Source organism: Embiotoca jacksoni, unplaced genomic scaffold (genome assembly GCF_022577435.1).
Source record: "Embiotoca jacksoni isolate LCO1_2020_lvr unplaced genomic scaffold, fEmbJac1.0.p SCAF_42, whole genome shotgun sequence".
NCBI classification, from domain to species: Eukaryota; Metazoa; Chordata; class Actinopteri; family Embiotocidae; genus Embiotoca; species Embiotoca jacksoni.
This window is the reverse complement of record NW_027185395.1, coordinates 975,001-991,906: the sequence shown is the minus strand read 5'-3', so window position 1 is coordinate 991,906 and position 16,906 is coordinate 975,001. Positions and strand designations below refer to the sequence as shown.

At 45.5% G+C, this 16,906-nt stretch overlaps 1 protein-coding gene across 3 annotated transcripts in view; it reads right to left on the bottom strand.

Annotated features, from left to right (window-relative positions):
• Positions 1-269: 269 nt before the first annotated feature.
• mbd2 (methyl-CpG binding domain protein 2) overlaps positions 270-16,906 on the bottom strand; it is a 39,628-nt gene continuing 22,991 nt past the window's right edge. For 2 of the 3 annotated variants that reach the window (XM_069168933.1, XM_069168935.1), the window contains 2 exons: positions 16,420-16,545; positions 922-1,008 (listed from right to left, as the gene is read on the bottom strand). In XM_069168933.1, the coding sequence (XP_069025034.1) occupies positions 16,431-16,545 (115 nt within the window). In that variant the 3' untranslated portion in view covers positions 922-1,008; positions 16,420-16,430. Of the gene's footprint in view, positions 1,009-16,419; positions 16,546-16,906 lie in introns of all 3 variants that reach the window. The other variant, XM_069168934.1, reaches the window with a different exon arrangement.

Here is a 16,906-nt window from a genome sequence, read left to right as displayed (position 1 = left end):
CCTTAAAATTCCTTAAACTCCTGAGAAACCACCGGCTCAGTCCTCCTCTTTTTTATGGCATTATTTAAGCCGTTTCAGATTTGATCAAGATCTCCAAGTCAACCTCATACCTGTGTGTTAGGTAGAGAGTCGGACTGGATGGAGGGGGGTGGGGGCGGGGGGGGGGGAGGGGGGTTCTCCCACACGGCACATACAAGTACAAATCACTCTCAAGCATCCGTGGGTTCAACCGCCCACATCATCAGGGACAAAACGCAGCAACACATGACTGAATATATTCATTTATTTACTCCAGTCCAAGAAACGTATACATATGTTCTGTGAAGGTATAAAATTTGTTTTAAATAAGCAATTGTTTTATTTCATATTCACGTAAATTCTCATTATTTAATTAAAACCCCTGAGGACTTCTTTAAAAGTGACGACACCACAAAAAAACCCAAATCATTAAGGAGCACAATAAAAGTTAGTAGAGTTAGCAAAAGCCGTCCAGCAGTTTGCAACCTGTCTTTGGGTGCGTTGAGGGTGTTGCTCTTCAGTATATTCTGCTTTATATTAAAAAGGAACAAAAAGAAAAGAAACTTGCATCTGAATTTGAAAACTGAGACAAGATAAAAGCTTTTTGTAAAGTTGACAGATGATAAATCACGGAGAGTTAACGGCTTTGGTTCCTTAGTTGGAGGTTCTCGCTGCTGAACCTCCTCGTGTTCCCGGCTCGCTGCAGCCGTCGCTGCTGCAGTTGTTTGTTGTCATGTTGCAGCTGTTTGCTGGTGTTTCTAATATTGCTGATGAGATTATTGGTGCGGCTGCTCCTCCCTCGCTGCTGTTGAAAATGACCGGAGTCTGTGGATGCCGACAGACGTCCAGTGTAACGTCCCTCTGAGAGGTGGAGGAAGTCGCTCCCTGAGCAACAGATCGCCCAGGTGAAGTCTGCAGGGTCTGTTTTTGGTTTGTTGTCGGGATGAACATGAAGATGGTGATAACCTGAGGCTGGTGAACAGAGGAACTCTGGAGAGACACAGAAATTAAGAGTTATTGTTGCAGATTGCATGTTTGGTTGGAAGCTCTGGAGAAACTCACTTGTTTTGTCAAACTCCTGTTTTCAGAGTTTGGAACAAAATAACAGCAGCCGGACCTGAGTCTGGTTCTGAAGAAGAAATGTGTGTTTTGGAAACCACAACTACAGTTTTCAGTATTTCATCGTTTCATTGTAAAATCATTTCATTCTAAATCATTCATCATCAGTCGTCTGTGTTTCATGAACAGAAAAAGTACTTTACCAAAATAAAATACGGCAAAAACCAGAAGATAATGAAGTTTAAGTTGTACTTCATAAAGGTACGTACTCGAGTAAAGAGGAAAGTAAAGAAGACTGAAAATATGAAGCAGCATTCAGGTCTAACATTCAGGAGACATTATTTGATGAGCAACTGAAGATATTTTTGTTACCTGATGAAAATGAGGAATTTTTTGTTCAGAAAAGACAGTTTAGCAAAGTGTAGACAATTTTGGAGGGAGGTCATTTTATAATGTTAGAAAGAAGTTTATTAGCAAGTGACAGCAATTTTCCTCACTTTTGTTGGGTGTGGACATATTAAGTATTTTTGAAGTAGAAGGACAGTTTTGGAAAATTAATTAAGGGCCAGCTTCGTTGAGTGTCGACATTTTTGTGTTGCGGAGGAACGGGAACACCAACAAAACATGAAGGTTTTGGAGCTTTGTGGACACTTTTACCCACTTTTTTTTCTTTCTTATTGTGGACATGTCGGTAGACTTTGGCTTCTACCGGCAGGCAGAATTTGGCTCACCTGGTCGAAGCGCAACCTTTAAAACCTCGCGACAGTCATGAGTCCCCTTGCTTGGTTTATTATGTCTTCATGTTAACTGCTCTTTTAATTAAATGAAAATGTAATTTCATATGGTGGTCTTTCCTCCTTCGTCTAATCTTATGCAGTTGTGACAATACTAGTGGAAAATGAAACATTATTTTAGTATTAATACTTGGTGGTGTTTTGGGTTTAGGTCATGGATAATGTCAGAGGGCCCTCACAAGCAGTGTGTGTGTGTGTGTGTGTGTGTGTGTGTGTGTGTGTTAATGAGCTCTAGAATAGAAGTTGGTGCAGAGACCCATGAACGAAGCTCCGCCCCCTGCCTCCGTTTTCTATTAAAGCCAAATTGACTCGTTAAGCTTGTCTTAATAAAACCCACCGACAGCACTGTTTCTGCTGAGCTTCTCCCTCCTCCTGCAGGACAATAAACATCAGCCGCTGGACAAAAAAAACACTCAATTAATGTGGAGAGCTTCCATGTTAATCATTAGCCTCTCCATTAACCCCCGACACCTCCCCCTCCCGGTGCATTAACGAGGGGGGTGGGGCTACAATTAGGACCGCTCTCTGCTGGGCCTTTTGCCTGCACAGAAAACATTTTATTATACATGAAACAGCAGAGAAGCGTCACACAGCAGGAGAGCAGGAGTGATATCCACGTGGTCCTCTGGGTCTGCAGCTCGTTCTGACTGCTACACGTGGAACAAACGCTGCCGCCACAAAAACATCATTCAACTGGAAAATAAACTCCAGACTGCCGTCCACGGAGACGTCCCTCCGTCTTCAGTCTTCATTGTTCTACCCTTAGTCATGTCTTTTGGTATTTTCATTTTGAATATTTGCAATTTTGAGTCCCTTACTGTGCCATTTTCAACCCTTCCAAACTTTTATTTTTTCAATTTCTTTTGCCATGTTGAATTCCCGAGGTCTACGGCCGGTCGGATGGAACGACAGCGAACGGTTCCTGATGGAGGGCAGAAGGACACGTTCACCGGGTCTGCTTCGCACCAGGCTAACCTTCAATTCCCCCTTATTTACATTTAAGTTCTTATTCTGTATTTTCGATTAATTCTTCTTTTTTTTTTATCCTTCACTGCCCGTTTTCAATCCCTCATTTCAAACTGAACTTTTCGTTTTTCCATTTCAGTCACCCTTTGTCATTTATCCTTGTTTGTGCGCTACTCTAAATTCTTTATTTCAACATTTTGAACCCTTCATATTGTCATTTAAATCCCTCCATAGTACCATTATAGTTACTCCACCTGGAGGACTGAACCTACACCCAGTTGGAGCATTTCCATTCTCATTGTGAATCCCTGTTTCATGCAGGAGGAGAATGACGTGCTGCTAAATCCAGACTTCCTGATGACCTCTTTGTTGTGTTGTTTAATGTGTCTCATTGTTTGAGTCTTACAGTGTATTAATGTGTCTGCATGAATGTTTTCATCCTTCAGTGTTTCAGTATTTTCATGTTTCAGTTTGATAATCCTCGGCTCAGTCTTAATTACTCCCTAATAATTAGAAAATCCTGATAATCTGCTGTTTAATCGAGGCAATTCAGCTGAGTGACAGAGCAGACACACACACACACACACACACACACACACACACACACACACACACACACACACACACACACACACACACTCACACACACACACACACACACACATATACACACACGCACACAGACACGCACACACACACACACACACACACACACACAGACACACACACACACTCACACACACACAGACACACACACACACACACACACACACACACACATATACACACACGCACACAGACACGCACACACACACACACACACACACACACACACACACACACAGACACACACACACACACACACACACACACACACAGACACACACAGACACACACACACACACAGACACACACACACACACACACACACACACACACAGACATACACACACACACAGACACACACACACACAGACACACACACACACACACACACACACACACAGACACACACACACACACAGACACACACACACACACACACACACTCAGCAGTTATCAGCCTTGTGAATGACTTTGAAGCAGATAATTCTCTGTCTCAACATTCACTAATTACACAGCTGAAAAATGCTGCAGGAGTGAAACGACTCCTGGAAATTACAAGATACACAGTTAATAATCACACACACACACACACATAGACACACAGACACACACACACACACACACACATAGACACACAGACACACACACACACACACACACATAGACACACAGACACACACACACACATAGACACACACACACACACACACACACACACACATAGACACACACACACACACACACACACACACACACACACACACACACACATAGACACACACACACACACACACACACACACAGAGGGCAGTGTGTGTGTGTGTATCTATGTGTGTGTGTGTGTATCTATGTGTGTGTGTGTGTGTATCTATGTGTGTGTGTGTGTGTATCTATGTGTGTGTGTGTGTGTATCTATGTGTGTGTGTGTGTGTATCACAGTCTTTTCTCTGTCAGCAGAGTGAATCTTTAGTCTCGATCAGATAACAACACCCGTCTGCCCATTTAAAGGAACACTCCAACATTTAGTGACGTCCTCTTCTTCCACGTCTCTCCACAGTCAGATGAGAAGATTAATATCGGTTTAATATCTGTGCCCTTATAAAACAGTGATGGACGTTCTTGGATGGAACTCTATATTTGTATTTGTGTATTCATTTAGTCACAAAATGTAATGATGCACCCTTTGTTGACATGTTTTTAATATTCAACTTCAAATAAAAGACAATAATTTCTTTCTTTCTTTCTTTCTTTCTTTCTTTCTTTCTTTTCTTTTTACTTTCTCTTTCTTTGCTTGTCAGACCAAACAGCTAAATCATGTTGCCCAGAAGAGGATGTCCATTTTTATTGGTCTATTTCATTCCACAGGTTCAGCGTTGAATTATTGCAAATGCCAATCTACTATAAAGTCTTATAAGTTTGATGCCTTTAATTGATGAAAATAAAATGAACTCATTAAACCACAAAATTGAACCAGCAGTCAGAATTATTTTGAGATATAACAACAGATGGTCTGCTCACTTTGAGCTGTTTAAGGCAGTTCAATTCATTTGTATTCAGGTGTGACAAACTAGATAGCACTTTCTCACAGGTAAGGATCAGTGTCTGTCAGCTTGGAAATCTCAAAGATGAAATGTGCTTCCATTATGAAGGATGTCACTTTCTCACCCCGCTCGCAACCTAAACGTACTTTGCTTTTGTCTCAAATATTGAGCTTTGTTCTTTCCTCTGTTTCTGCAGTTTTTCTGCGCAGAAATTTGAATGCAGGAACAAAATATTTAAACACTGTTGCAATGCTACTTTAACAGATCACATTATTGTGACTGAGGCCCTGAACACGACTTCCACTAATGAAAACTAATGGATTTTATCAACAACAAAATAAACGGCACGTTTTTCCTCTTGTTCAAGGTAATCCATAAACAGAATAGTGTGTTGCTACTACCTGCCGCTACATGTTTGCATGTAAGAGGGCAACATAAGGAGTCACATAAAAGAAAGAGAATGGAAGAAACCAAGTTAGCCGGAAAACCAACATCAATAAATTATCAGGAAGCAGCAAACAAGAGTCACAGCAGCAGGAAACAAACCGAACAGTCTGAGACTTTGGTGAAGATTTAAAATGGCGGTTTCAACAGCTTAAAAGCAGACACACACACACACACACACACACACACACACACACACACACACACACACACACACAGACATAGACACACACACACACACACACACACACACACACACACACACACACACTGTGAGGCTGGCCGCTGCCCCTTCCCTCTGGTCCAGCTATAAAACCCATTAGTAATCACTCCTCGACTCTCAGTGGCTCTTTTTGCCCAAACGACTTCCATCCAGCCAATCTGCATAAATCTGCATTAATGGGAGATTTTTCCTCCACAGAAAACAAATGTTTAAAAAAAAAAAACCTCCTTATCTGTCCACTTTTAGAGGAAGCGTCAGAGAGCAGACACACACACACACACACACACACACACACACACACACACACACACACACACACACACACACACACACACGACTGCAGCCTAACAGATGTTTCATGACAGACATGTCACTACAGCAACATGAGTGTTGGACAGAACAAACAGTGCACTGATGCTTCATCTCTACTTTGAGCATCACTCATCAGATTTGTGGCGTTTGTCCTGAAGGTGGCGCTACATGAAATGTCAGGAAATCAAATATCTAATCTTTGAATTAGATATTTGAGAACAGAACACACTTCTATGAAAATGTCACATTCCTGCCCCCAGAGGATGAACCTCGCTCGATGACTTTCCCTTTAGCGCCCCCTTCAGGACAAAACCGCACTCTGGATTTAATTAAAAATTTCAACTTATCCAGGCTGCAGTCGTCTCAGGAGCCTCCTTTGTGAAAACAAACCTCAGACCTCAAAGTCTGCAGCAAAACCTTTTTCACACTGAAAACAAGTCTGTGGACTGCGGTGCAGTCCTGTTGCCACGGCGACCCACACTTAGATAAGCAGCTGGGAAATAGACAAAATGATGGATGGATGTGTGAACTTCTGAAAGTAAATGTTTTTTAATCTGGTTTTGTTTACAGGCTCTGCAGACGGAAACATAACCAATAACCAAACAAACTGGAATACAACACCAACCTGTCACATTAACAATTAACACACAAAACAAGGCCGCACAGCCCATCAATCACACACACACACACACACACACACACACACACATACACACACACACACACACACATAGACACACACACATACACACGCACACACACATAGACACACACACACACACACACACACACACACACACACACACACACACACATAGACACACACACACACACACACACACACACACACACACACACACACACACACATAGACACACACACACACACACGCACACACACATAGACACACACACACACACACACACACACACATAGACACACACACATACACACACACACACACATAGACACACACACATACACACACACACACACACACACACACACACATAGACACACACACACACACACACACATAGACACACAAACATACACACACACACATAGACACACATACACACACACACAAACATAGACACACACACACACACACATAGACACACACACACACACACACAGACACACACAGACACACACACACACACAGACACACACACGCACACACAGACACACACACACACACACACACATAGACACACACACACACACGTAGACACACACACACACACATACACACACACACACACACACACACACACACACACACATAGACACTCACACACACACACACACACACACATAGACACACACATACACACACACACAAACATAGACACACACACACACACACACACACGCATAGACACACACACACACACACAGACACACACACACACACACACACACACATACACACACACACACACACACACATAGACACACACACACACACACACACACACACATAGACACACACACACATAGACACACATACACACACACACACAAACACACACACAGGGATCAGACAGCTTCTGCATCGTTCTCGACATTTCAAGGTGAAATCTTGAACTTCCTTCACATTAAAACTGACAGATGTGAAGTAACTGGTGTGACGTCCGTCATAGTTGAATGTCGTGGTTTATTTAGTAGTTTATAATGTATTAATTGTTATTCAGTAGGTCACCGGTTCACCAGTTGGACACTTTCTTAGTTCAGTAAGTGTTTGGAGTTTCAATAGTTCCCTGTACTTTAGTTCTGTAGTTCAGATCTGGTTCTAACCTGGTGGCGGTTTCTTTATTAAAGGTCCAGACATTCACATGTCTGCTACTTGAACTCTAATCTGAGGTGCCATTAATGTTTGATTTCTGAGGTCGGTAGCACCGCTGAGCGTCTCTGCAGCTGAGGGAACTTCTGGACTTTCTTTTCCTGAGGCGGTCCTGAGGAGAGCTAATCCACCACAGTGTCTGCTCCCAGAAAAGTTATTGAAGTTTCCTGGATTAAACTTTGACCTTCAAGTCTTAAAGTAATGATGGACTGTTTGTCTTAGTTGAGTGTTTTTATATGGATTACTACTGTAGTTAAATCTATCTGCTTTAACACAACTGATGGCCTCAAACACAAGAAACTGAACTGGACTTTAGACCTCCTGGTTCGGCAGGGTCGTCTGTTTCCTCGTCTGTGTTTCCTCGTCTGTGTTTCCTCGTCTGTGTTTCCTCGTCTGTGTTTCCTCATCTGTGTTTCCTCGTCTGTGTTTCCTCGTCTGTGTTTCCTCATCTGTGTTTCCTCGTCTGTGTTTCCTCGTCTGTGTTTCCTCGTCTGTTTCCTCTCGTCTGTGTTTCCTCGTCTGTGTTTCCTCATCTGTGTTTCCTCGTCTGTGTTTCCTCGTCTGTGTTTCCTCATCTGTGTTTCCTCTCGTCTGTGTTTCCTCGTCTGTGTTTCCTCTCGTCTGTGTTTCCTCGTCTGTGTTTCCTCTCGTCTGTTTCCTCGTCTGTGTTTCCTCGTCTGTTTCCTCGTCTGTGTTTCCTCCCGTCTGTGTTTCCTCGTCTGTGTTTCCTCGTCTGTGTTTCCTCGTCTGTGTTTCCTCTCGTCTGTGTTTCCTCTCGTCTGTGTTTCCTCTCGTCTGTGTTTCCTCGTCTGTGTTTCCTCGTCTGTGTTTCCTCTCGTCTGTTTCCTCGTCTGTGTTTCCTCTCGTCTGTGTTTCCTCTCGTCTGTTTCCTCGTCTGTGTTTCCTCGTCTGTGTTTCCTCGTCTGTGTTTCCTCTCGTCTGTGTTTCCTCTCGTCTGTGTTTCCTCGTCTGTGTTTCCTCGTCTGTGTTTCCTCTCGTCTGTTTCCTCGTCTGTGTTTCCTCGTCTGTGTATTTCCTCTCGTCTGTGTTTCCTCGTCTGTGTTTCCTCGTCTGTGTTTCCTCGTCTGTGTTTCCTCTCGTCTGTGTTTCCTCTCGTCTGTGTTTCCTCGTCTGTGTTTCCTCTCGTCTGTGTTTCCTCGTCTGTGTTTCCTCTCGTCTGTGTTTCCTCTCGTCTGTGTTTCCTCTCGTCTGTGTTTCCTCTCGTCTGTGTTTCCTCGTCTGTGTATTTCCTCTCGTCTGTGTTTCCTCGTCTGTGTTTCCTCGTCTGTGTTTCCTCGTCTGTGTTTCCTCTCGTCTGTGTTTCCTCTCGTCTGTGTTTCCTCTCGTCTGTGTTTCCTCGTCTGTGTTTCCTCTCGTCTGTGTTTCCTCTCGTCTGTGTTTCCTCTCGTCTGTGTTTCCTCGTCTGTGTTTCCTCTCGTCTGTGTTTCCTCTCGTCTGTGTTTCCTCGTCTGTGTATTTCCTCTCGTCTGTGTTTCCTCGTCTGTGTTTCCTCGTCTGTGTTTCCTCGTCTGTGTTTCCTCTCGTCTGTGTTTCCTCTCGTCTGTGTTTCCTCTCGTCTGTGTTTCCTCGTCTGTGTTTCCTCTCGTCTGTGTTTCCTCTCGTCTGTGTTTCCTCTCGTCTGTGTTTCCTCTCGTCTGTGTTTCCTCTCGTCTGTGTTTCCTCTCGTCTGTGTTTCCTCGTCTGTGTATTTCCTCTCGTCTGTGTTTCCTCGTCTGTGTTTCCTCGTCTGTGTTTCCTCTCGTCTGTGTTTCCTCTCGTCTGTGTTTCCTCTCGTCTGTGTTTCCTCGTCTGTGTTTCCTCATCTGTGTTTCCTCGTCTGTGTTTCCTCTCGTCTGTGTTTCCTCTCGTCTGTTTCCTCGTCTGTGTATTTCCTCTCGTCTGTGTTTCCTCGTCTGTGTTTCCTCGTCTGTGTTTCCTCGTCTGTGTTTCCTCTCGTCTGTGTTTCCTCTCGTCTGTGTTTCCTCTTGTCTGTGTTTCCTCGTCTGTGTTTCCTCTCGTCTGTGTTTCCTCTCGTCTGTGTTTCCTCTCGTCTGTGTTTCCTCTCGTCTGTGTTTCCTCTCGTCTGTGTTTCCTCGTCTGTGTTTCCTCTCGTCTGTGTTTCCTCTCGTCTGTGTTTCCTCGTCTGTGTTTCCTCGTCTGTGTTTCCTCTCGTCTGTGTTTCCTCTCGTCTGTGTTTCCTCGTCTGTGTTTCCTCTCGTCTGTGTTTCCTCGTCTGTGTTTCCTCTCGTCTGTGTTTCCTCTCGTCTGTGTTTCCTCGTCTGTGTTTCCTCTCGTCTGTGTTTCCTCTCGTCTGTGTTTCCTCGTCTGTGTTTCCTCGTCTGTGTTTCCTCGTCTGTGTTTCCTCGTCTGTGTTTCCTCGTCTGTGTTTCCTCTCGTCTGTGTTTCCTCTCGTCTGTGTTTCCTCTCGTCTGTGTTTCCTCGTCTGTGTTTCCTCGTCTGTGTTTCCTCGTCTGTGTTTCCTCTCGTCTGTGTTTCCTCTCGTCTGTGTTTCCTCTCGTCTGTGTTTCCTCGTCTGTGTTTCCTCTCGTCTGTGTTTCCTCTCGTCTGTGTTTCCTCGTCTGTGTATTTCCTCTCATCTGTGTTTCCTCTCGTCTGTGTTTCCTCGTCTGTGTTTCCTCTCGTCTGTGTTTCCTCGTCTGTGTATTTCCTCTCGTCTGTGTTTCCTCTCGTCTGTGTTTCCTCGTCTGTGTTTCCTCTCGTCTGTGTTTCCTCGTCTGTGTTTCCTCGTCTGTGTTTCCTCTCGTCTGTGTTTCCTCTCGTCTGTGTTTCCTCTCGTCTGTTTCCTCGTCTGTGTTTCCTCTCGTCTGTGTTTCCTCGTCTGTGTTTCCTCGTCTGTGTTTCCTCATCTGTGTTTCCTCGTCTGTGTTTCCTCGTCTGTGTTTCCTCGTCTGTGTTTCCTCGTCTGTGTTTCCTCGTCTGTGTTTCCTCGTCTGTGTTTCCTCGTCTGTTTCCTCGTCTGTGTTTCCTCTCGTCTGTGTTTCCTCGTCTGTGTTTCCTCGTCTGTGTTTCCTCGTCTGTGTTTCCTCGTCTGTGTTTCCTCATCTGTGTTTCCTCTCGTCTGTGTTTCCTCGTCTGTGTTTCCTCTCGTCTGTGTTTCCTCGTCTGTGTATTTCCTCTCGTCTGTGTTTCCTCTCGTCTGTGTTTCCTCGTCTGTGTTTCCTCGTCTGTATTTCCTCTCGTCTGTGTTTCCTCTCGTCTGTGTTTCCTCGTCTGTGTTTCCTCGTCTGTGTTTCCTCTCGTCTGTGTTTCCTCTCGTCTGTGTTTCCTCGTCTGTGTTTCCTCGTCTGTATTTCCTCTCGTCTGTGTTTCCTCTCGTCTGTGTTTCCTCGTCTGTGTTTCCTCGTCTGTGTTTCCTCTCGTCTGTGTTTCCTCGTCTGTGTTTCCTCTCGTCTGTTTCCTCGTCTGTGTTTCCTCTCGTCTGTGTTTCCTCTCGTCTGTTTCCTCGTCTGTGTTTCCTCTCGTCTGTGTTTCCTCGTCTGTGTTTCCTCTCGTCTGTGTTTCCTCGTCTGTGTTTCCTCTCGTCTGTGTTTCCTCGTCTGTGTTTCCTCTCGTCTGTGTTTCCTCTCGTCTGTGTTTCCTCTCGTCTGTGTTTCCTCCCGTCTGTGTTTCCTCTCGTCTGTTTCCTCGTCTGTGTTTCCTCTCGTCTGTGTTTCCTCTCGTCTGTGTTTCCTCTCGTCTGTGTTTCCTCTCGTCTGTGTTTCCTCGTCTGTGTTTCCTCTCGTCTGTGTTTCCTCTCGTCTGTGTTTCCTCTCGTCTGTGTTTCCTCGTCTGTGTTTCCTCTCGTCTGTGTTTCCTCTCGTCTGTGTTTCCTCTCGTCTGTGTTTCCTCTCGTCTGTGTTTCCTCTCGTCTGTGTTTCCTCTCGTCTGTTTCCTCGTCTGTGTTTCCTCTCGTCTGTGTTTCCTCGTCTGTGTTTCCTCGTCTGTGTTTCCTCGTCTGTGTTTCCTCTCGTCTGTGTTTCCTCGTCTGTGTTTCCTCTCGTCTGTGTTTCCTCGTCTGTGTTTCCTCTCGTCTGTGTTTCCTCTCGTCTGTGTTTCCTCTCGTCTGTGTTTCCTCTCGTCTGTTTCCTCGTCTGTGTTTCCTCTCGTCTGTGTTTCCTCTCGTCTGTGTTTCCTCGTCTGTGTTTCCTCGTCTGTGTTTCCTCGTCTGTGTTTCCTCTCGTCTGTGTTTCCTCTCGTCTGTGTTTCCTCTCGTCTGTGTTTCCTCGTCTGTGTTTCCTCTCGTCTGTGTTTCCTCTCGTCTGTGTTTCCTCGTCTGTGTTTCCTCTCGTCTGTGTTTCCTCGTCTGTGTTTCCTCTCGTCTGTGTTTCCTCTCGTCTGTTTCCTCGTCTGTGTTTCCTCTCGTCTGTGTTTCCTCTCGTCTGTGTTTCCTCTCGTCTGTGTTTCCTCTCGTCTGTTTCCTCGTCTGTGTTTCCTCGTCTGTTTCCTCGTCTGTGTTTCCTCTCGTCTGTGTTTCCTCGTCTGTGTTTCCTCGTCTGTGTTTCCTCATCTGTGTTTCCTCTCGTCTGTGTTTCCTCGTCTGTGTTTCCTCGTCTGTGTTTCCTCTCGTCTGTTTCCTCGTCTGTGTTTCCTCGTCTGTTTCCTCGTCTGTGTTTCCTCCCGTCTGTGTTTCCTCGTCTGTGTTTCCTCGTCTGTGTTTCCTCGTCTGTGTTTCCTCTCGTCTGTGTTTCCTCTCGTCTGTGTTTCCTCTCGTCTGTGTTTCCTCGTCTGTGTTTCCTCGTCTGTGTTTCCTCTCGTCTGTTTCCTCGTCTGTGTTTCCTCTCGTCTGTGTTTCCTCTCGTCTGTTTCCTCGTCTGTGTTTCCTCGTCTGTGTTTCCTCGTCTGTGTTTCCTCTCGTCTGTGTTTCCTCTCGTCTGTGTTTCCTCGTCTGTGTTTCCTCGTCTGTGTTTCCTCTCGTCTGTTTCCTCGTCTGTGTTTCCTCTCGTCTGTGTTTCCTCGTCTGTGTTTCCTCGTCTGTGTTTCCTCGTCTGTGTTTCCTCTCGTCTGTGTTTCCTCTCGTCTGTGTTTCCTCGTCTGTGTTTCCTCTCGTCTGTGTTTCCTCTCGTCTGTGTTTCCTCGTCTGTGTTTCCTCGTCTGTGTTTCCTCGTCTGTGTTTCCTCTCGTCTGTGTTTCCTCTCGTCTGTGTTTCCTCGTCTGTGTTTCCTCTCGTCTGTGTTTCCTCGTCTGTGTTTCCTCTCGTCTGTGTTTCCTCTCGTCTGTGTTTCCTCTCGTCTGTGTTTCCTCTCGTCTGTGTTTCCTCGTCTGTGTATTTCCTCTCGTCTGTGTTTCCTCGTCTGTGTTTCCTCGTCTGTGTTTCCTCGTCTGTGTTTCCTCTCGTCTGTGTTTCCTCTCGTCTGTGTTTCCTCTCGTCTGTGTTTCCTCGTCTGTGTATTTCCTCTCGTCTGTGTTTCCTCGTCTGTGTTTCCTCGTCTGTGTTTCCTCGTCTGTGTTTCCTCTCGTCTGTGTTTCCTCTCGTCTGTGTTTCCTCTCGTCTGTGTTTCCTCTCGTCTGTGTTTCCTCTCATCTGTGTTTCCTCTCGTCTGTGTTTCCTCGTCTGTGTTTCCTCTCGTCTGTGTTTCCTCTCGTCTGTGTTTCCTCGTCTGTGTATTTCCTCTCGTCTGTGTTTCCTCGTCTGTGTTTCCTCGTCTGTGTTTCCTCGTCTGTGTTTCCTCTCGTCTGTGTTTCCTCTCGTCTGTGTTTCCTCTCGTCTGTGTTTCCTCGTCTGTGTTTCCTCTCGTCTGTGTTTCCTCTCGTCTGTGTTTCCTCTCGTCTGTGTTTCCTCTCATCTGTGTTTCCTCTCGTCTGTGTTTCCTCTCGTCTGTGTTTCCTCTCGTCTGTGTTTCCTCGTCTGTGTATTTCCTCTCGTCTGTGTTTCCTCGTCTGTGTTTCCTCGTCTGTGTTTCCTCTCGTCTGTGTTTCCTCTCGTCTGTGTTTCCTCTCGTCTGTGTTTCCTCGTCTGTGTTTCCTCATCTGTGTTTCCTCGTCTGTGTTTCCTCTCGTCTGTGTTTCCTCTCGTCTGTTTCCTCGTCTGTGTATTTCCTCTCGTCTGTGTTTCCTCGTCTGTGTTTCCTCGTCTGTGTTTCCTCGTCTGTGTTTCCTCTCGTCTGTGTTTCCTCTCGTCTGTGTTTCCTCTCGTCTGTGTTTCCTCTCGTCTGTGTTTCCTCTCGTCTGTGTTTCCTCGTCTGTGTTTCCTCTCGTCTGTGTTTCCTCTCGTCTGTGTTTCCTCGTCTGTGTTTCCTCGTCTGTGTTTCCTCTCGTCTGTGTTTCCTCTCGTCTGTGTTTCCTCGTCTGTGTTTCCTCTCGTCTGTGTTTCCTCGTCTGTGTTTCCTCTCGTCTGTGTTTCCTCTCGTCTGTGTTTCCTCGTCTGTGTTTCCTCTCGTCTGTGTTTCCTCTCGTCTGTGTTTCCTCGTCTGTGTTTCCTCGTCTGTGTTTCCTCGTCTGTGTTTCCTCGTCTGTGTTTCCTCGTCTGTGTTTCCTCTCGTCTGTGTTTCCTCTCGTCTGTGTTTCCTCTCGTCTGTGTTTCCTCGTCTGTGTTTCCTCGTCTGTGTTTCCTCTCGTCTGTGTTTCCTCGTCTGTGTTTCCTCGTCTGTGTTTCCTCGTCTGTGTTTCCTCTCGTCTGTGTTTCCTCTCGTCTGTGTTTCCTCTCGTCTGTGTTTCCTCGTCTGTGTTTCCTCTCGTCTGTGTTTCCTCTCGTCTGTGTTTCCTCGTCTGTGTATTTCCTCTCGTCTGTGTTTCCTCGTCTGTGTTTCCTCGTCTGTGTTTCCTCGTCTGTGTTTCCTCTCGTCTGTGTTTCCTCTCGTCTGTGTTTCCTCTCGTCTGTGTTTCCTCGTCTGTGTTTCCTCTCGTCTGTGTTTCCTCTTGTCTGTGTTTCCTCTCGTCTGTGTTTCCTCTTGTCTGTGTTTCCTCGTCTGTGTTTCCTCTCGTCTGTGTTTCCTCTCGTCTGTGTTTCCTCTCGTCTGTGTTTCCTCTCGTCTGTGTTTCCTCTCGTCTGTGTTTCCTCTCGTCTGTGTTTCCTCGTCTGTGTTTCCTCTCGTCTGTGTTTCCTCTCGTCTGTGTTTCCTCGTCTGTGTTTCCTCGTCTGTGTTTCCTCTCGTCTGTGTTTCCTCTCGTCTGTGTTTCCTCGTCTGTGTTTCCTCTCGTCTGTGTTTCCTCGTCTGTGTTTCCTCTCGTCTGTGTTTCCTCTCGTCTGTGTTTCCTCGTCTGTGTTTCCTCGTCTGTGTTTCCTCTCGTCTGTGTTTCCTCTCGTCTGTGTTTCCTCTCGTCTGTGTTTCCTCTCGTCTGTGTTTCCTCGTCTGTGTTTCCTCGTCTGTGTTTCCTCTCGTCTGTGTTTCCTCTCGTCTGTGTTTCCTCTCGTCTGTGTTTCCTCTCGTCTGTGTTTCCTCTCGTCTGTGTTTCCTCTCGTCTGTGTTTCCTCGTCTGTGTATTTCCTCTCGTCTGTGTTTCCTCGTCTGTGTTTCCTCGTCTGTGTTTCCTCGTCTGTGTTTCCTCTCGTCTGTGTTTCCTCTCGTCTGTGTTTCCTCTCGTCTGTGTTTCCTCGTCTGTGTTTCCTCGTCTGTGTTTCCTCTCGTCTGTGTTTCCTCTCGTCTGTTTCCTCGTCTGTGTTTCCTCGTCTGTGTTTCCTCTCGTCTGTGTTTCCTCTCGTCTGTTTCCTCGTCTGTGTTTCCTCTCGTCTGTGTTTCCTCGTCTGTGTTTCCTCGTCTGTGTTTCCTCTCGTCTGTGTTTCCTTCCCCTTTGCCCCTCGTTGGCTTCGGCCTTGTTAGTTTAGGTTCGGCACTTCTAACACTTTCCATCACTCATCTGCTAACAAAACTCTTCCAGGTCACGACCTCATAAGATAAGATATACCTCGTTAAGATATCATCAATAGCATACACAGCTGTCATCAAGCTAAAGCACGTTGACTGTATGGAATCTGAAATTTAAAAGATATTTTGGTTTGTTCATGTTTTTTTTCTCACAACATAAATCCATTTATGTAATTTCCTGGTTTTGATGTCTCCAGTTTTGCTCTATACTGTCAAAACAGCATTTATGAATTAGCAGGTGCGTCATTACTTTAGTCTCATGATGTTTATTTCAGTAGTTTACTGGTTTACTGGTTCAGTCGTTCTATATTTTAGTGCTTCTTCCTAGTTCAGGATGTTACTTGTCGTGGTCGAAGGTGAAGGTGACACCAGCTCCTCTCAGAGGCTGCAAATAAATACTTCAGTCGTTGAAGTCCAAATCAAATGTCCCTCTGCTGCAGATATCAAGTGACTCAGTCTGTGAGCAGCAAGCTGTTCAGTGTGGAAGGAGAAGACGCTGTGATAGCAATGTTACTAAAACCAACCAAACTGTTTCCCTTGTTTTCCTCCTTTTTTTATGAAATGTCATTAAATAATGTAATTTCATGTCCACAGTTTTATCTCTTTACCTTCCCCTCTTAATGGTGACAGATCCTTCATCTCTTCTCAATATTCAGTTTCTGACTCATCTGCACTTCATAAAGACTGAAAGCAGGTCGAGTTACCATGACGACCGACTAATGGCAGCAATCATCTGAGCAGTCCTATGTGCGTCTCCTCTGCACGCCTTTTAACCTGTTTAATACGTGTTTCTCCCTCGTCTCACCTGTCTTGTCTTTAGGTCGTCTTCCCCAGCAGCTCCTGGCTGTTTTCGGCGGCCCGCGCCAAACCGTCGGCCGTCAGCGCCTCCTCCAGACTCTTCCTGGCCTGGTACACTTTCAGTTCCTGTTCCCTGCAAACACAAACGCACCCCGGTGAGCCGGCTTCATTACAACCAACTACCGCAAAACCAGGCACCATTTCACGTCATCAGGAGGTTACACTGCTGATGTCAAAAAGCTGCTTTTATGAGACGCTTCTGAGGTCCAGTGGGTCAGTACTTCATTAGCATGGCCCAAACAATATGCTAATCCATGGTGGAATGCAATTAAGAACATTCATTCAAATTCAAAAGTAAATTTCCAATTGAATCTTTCAACTTGATGCAACTTCATACACAATTCACAATTTTTTTCTGATAAACTGAAGAATTAAATGTTCCTTCATACGAGTTCAAAGTGCCTTTGGATTAACTGGAAATACTTTAACACAAA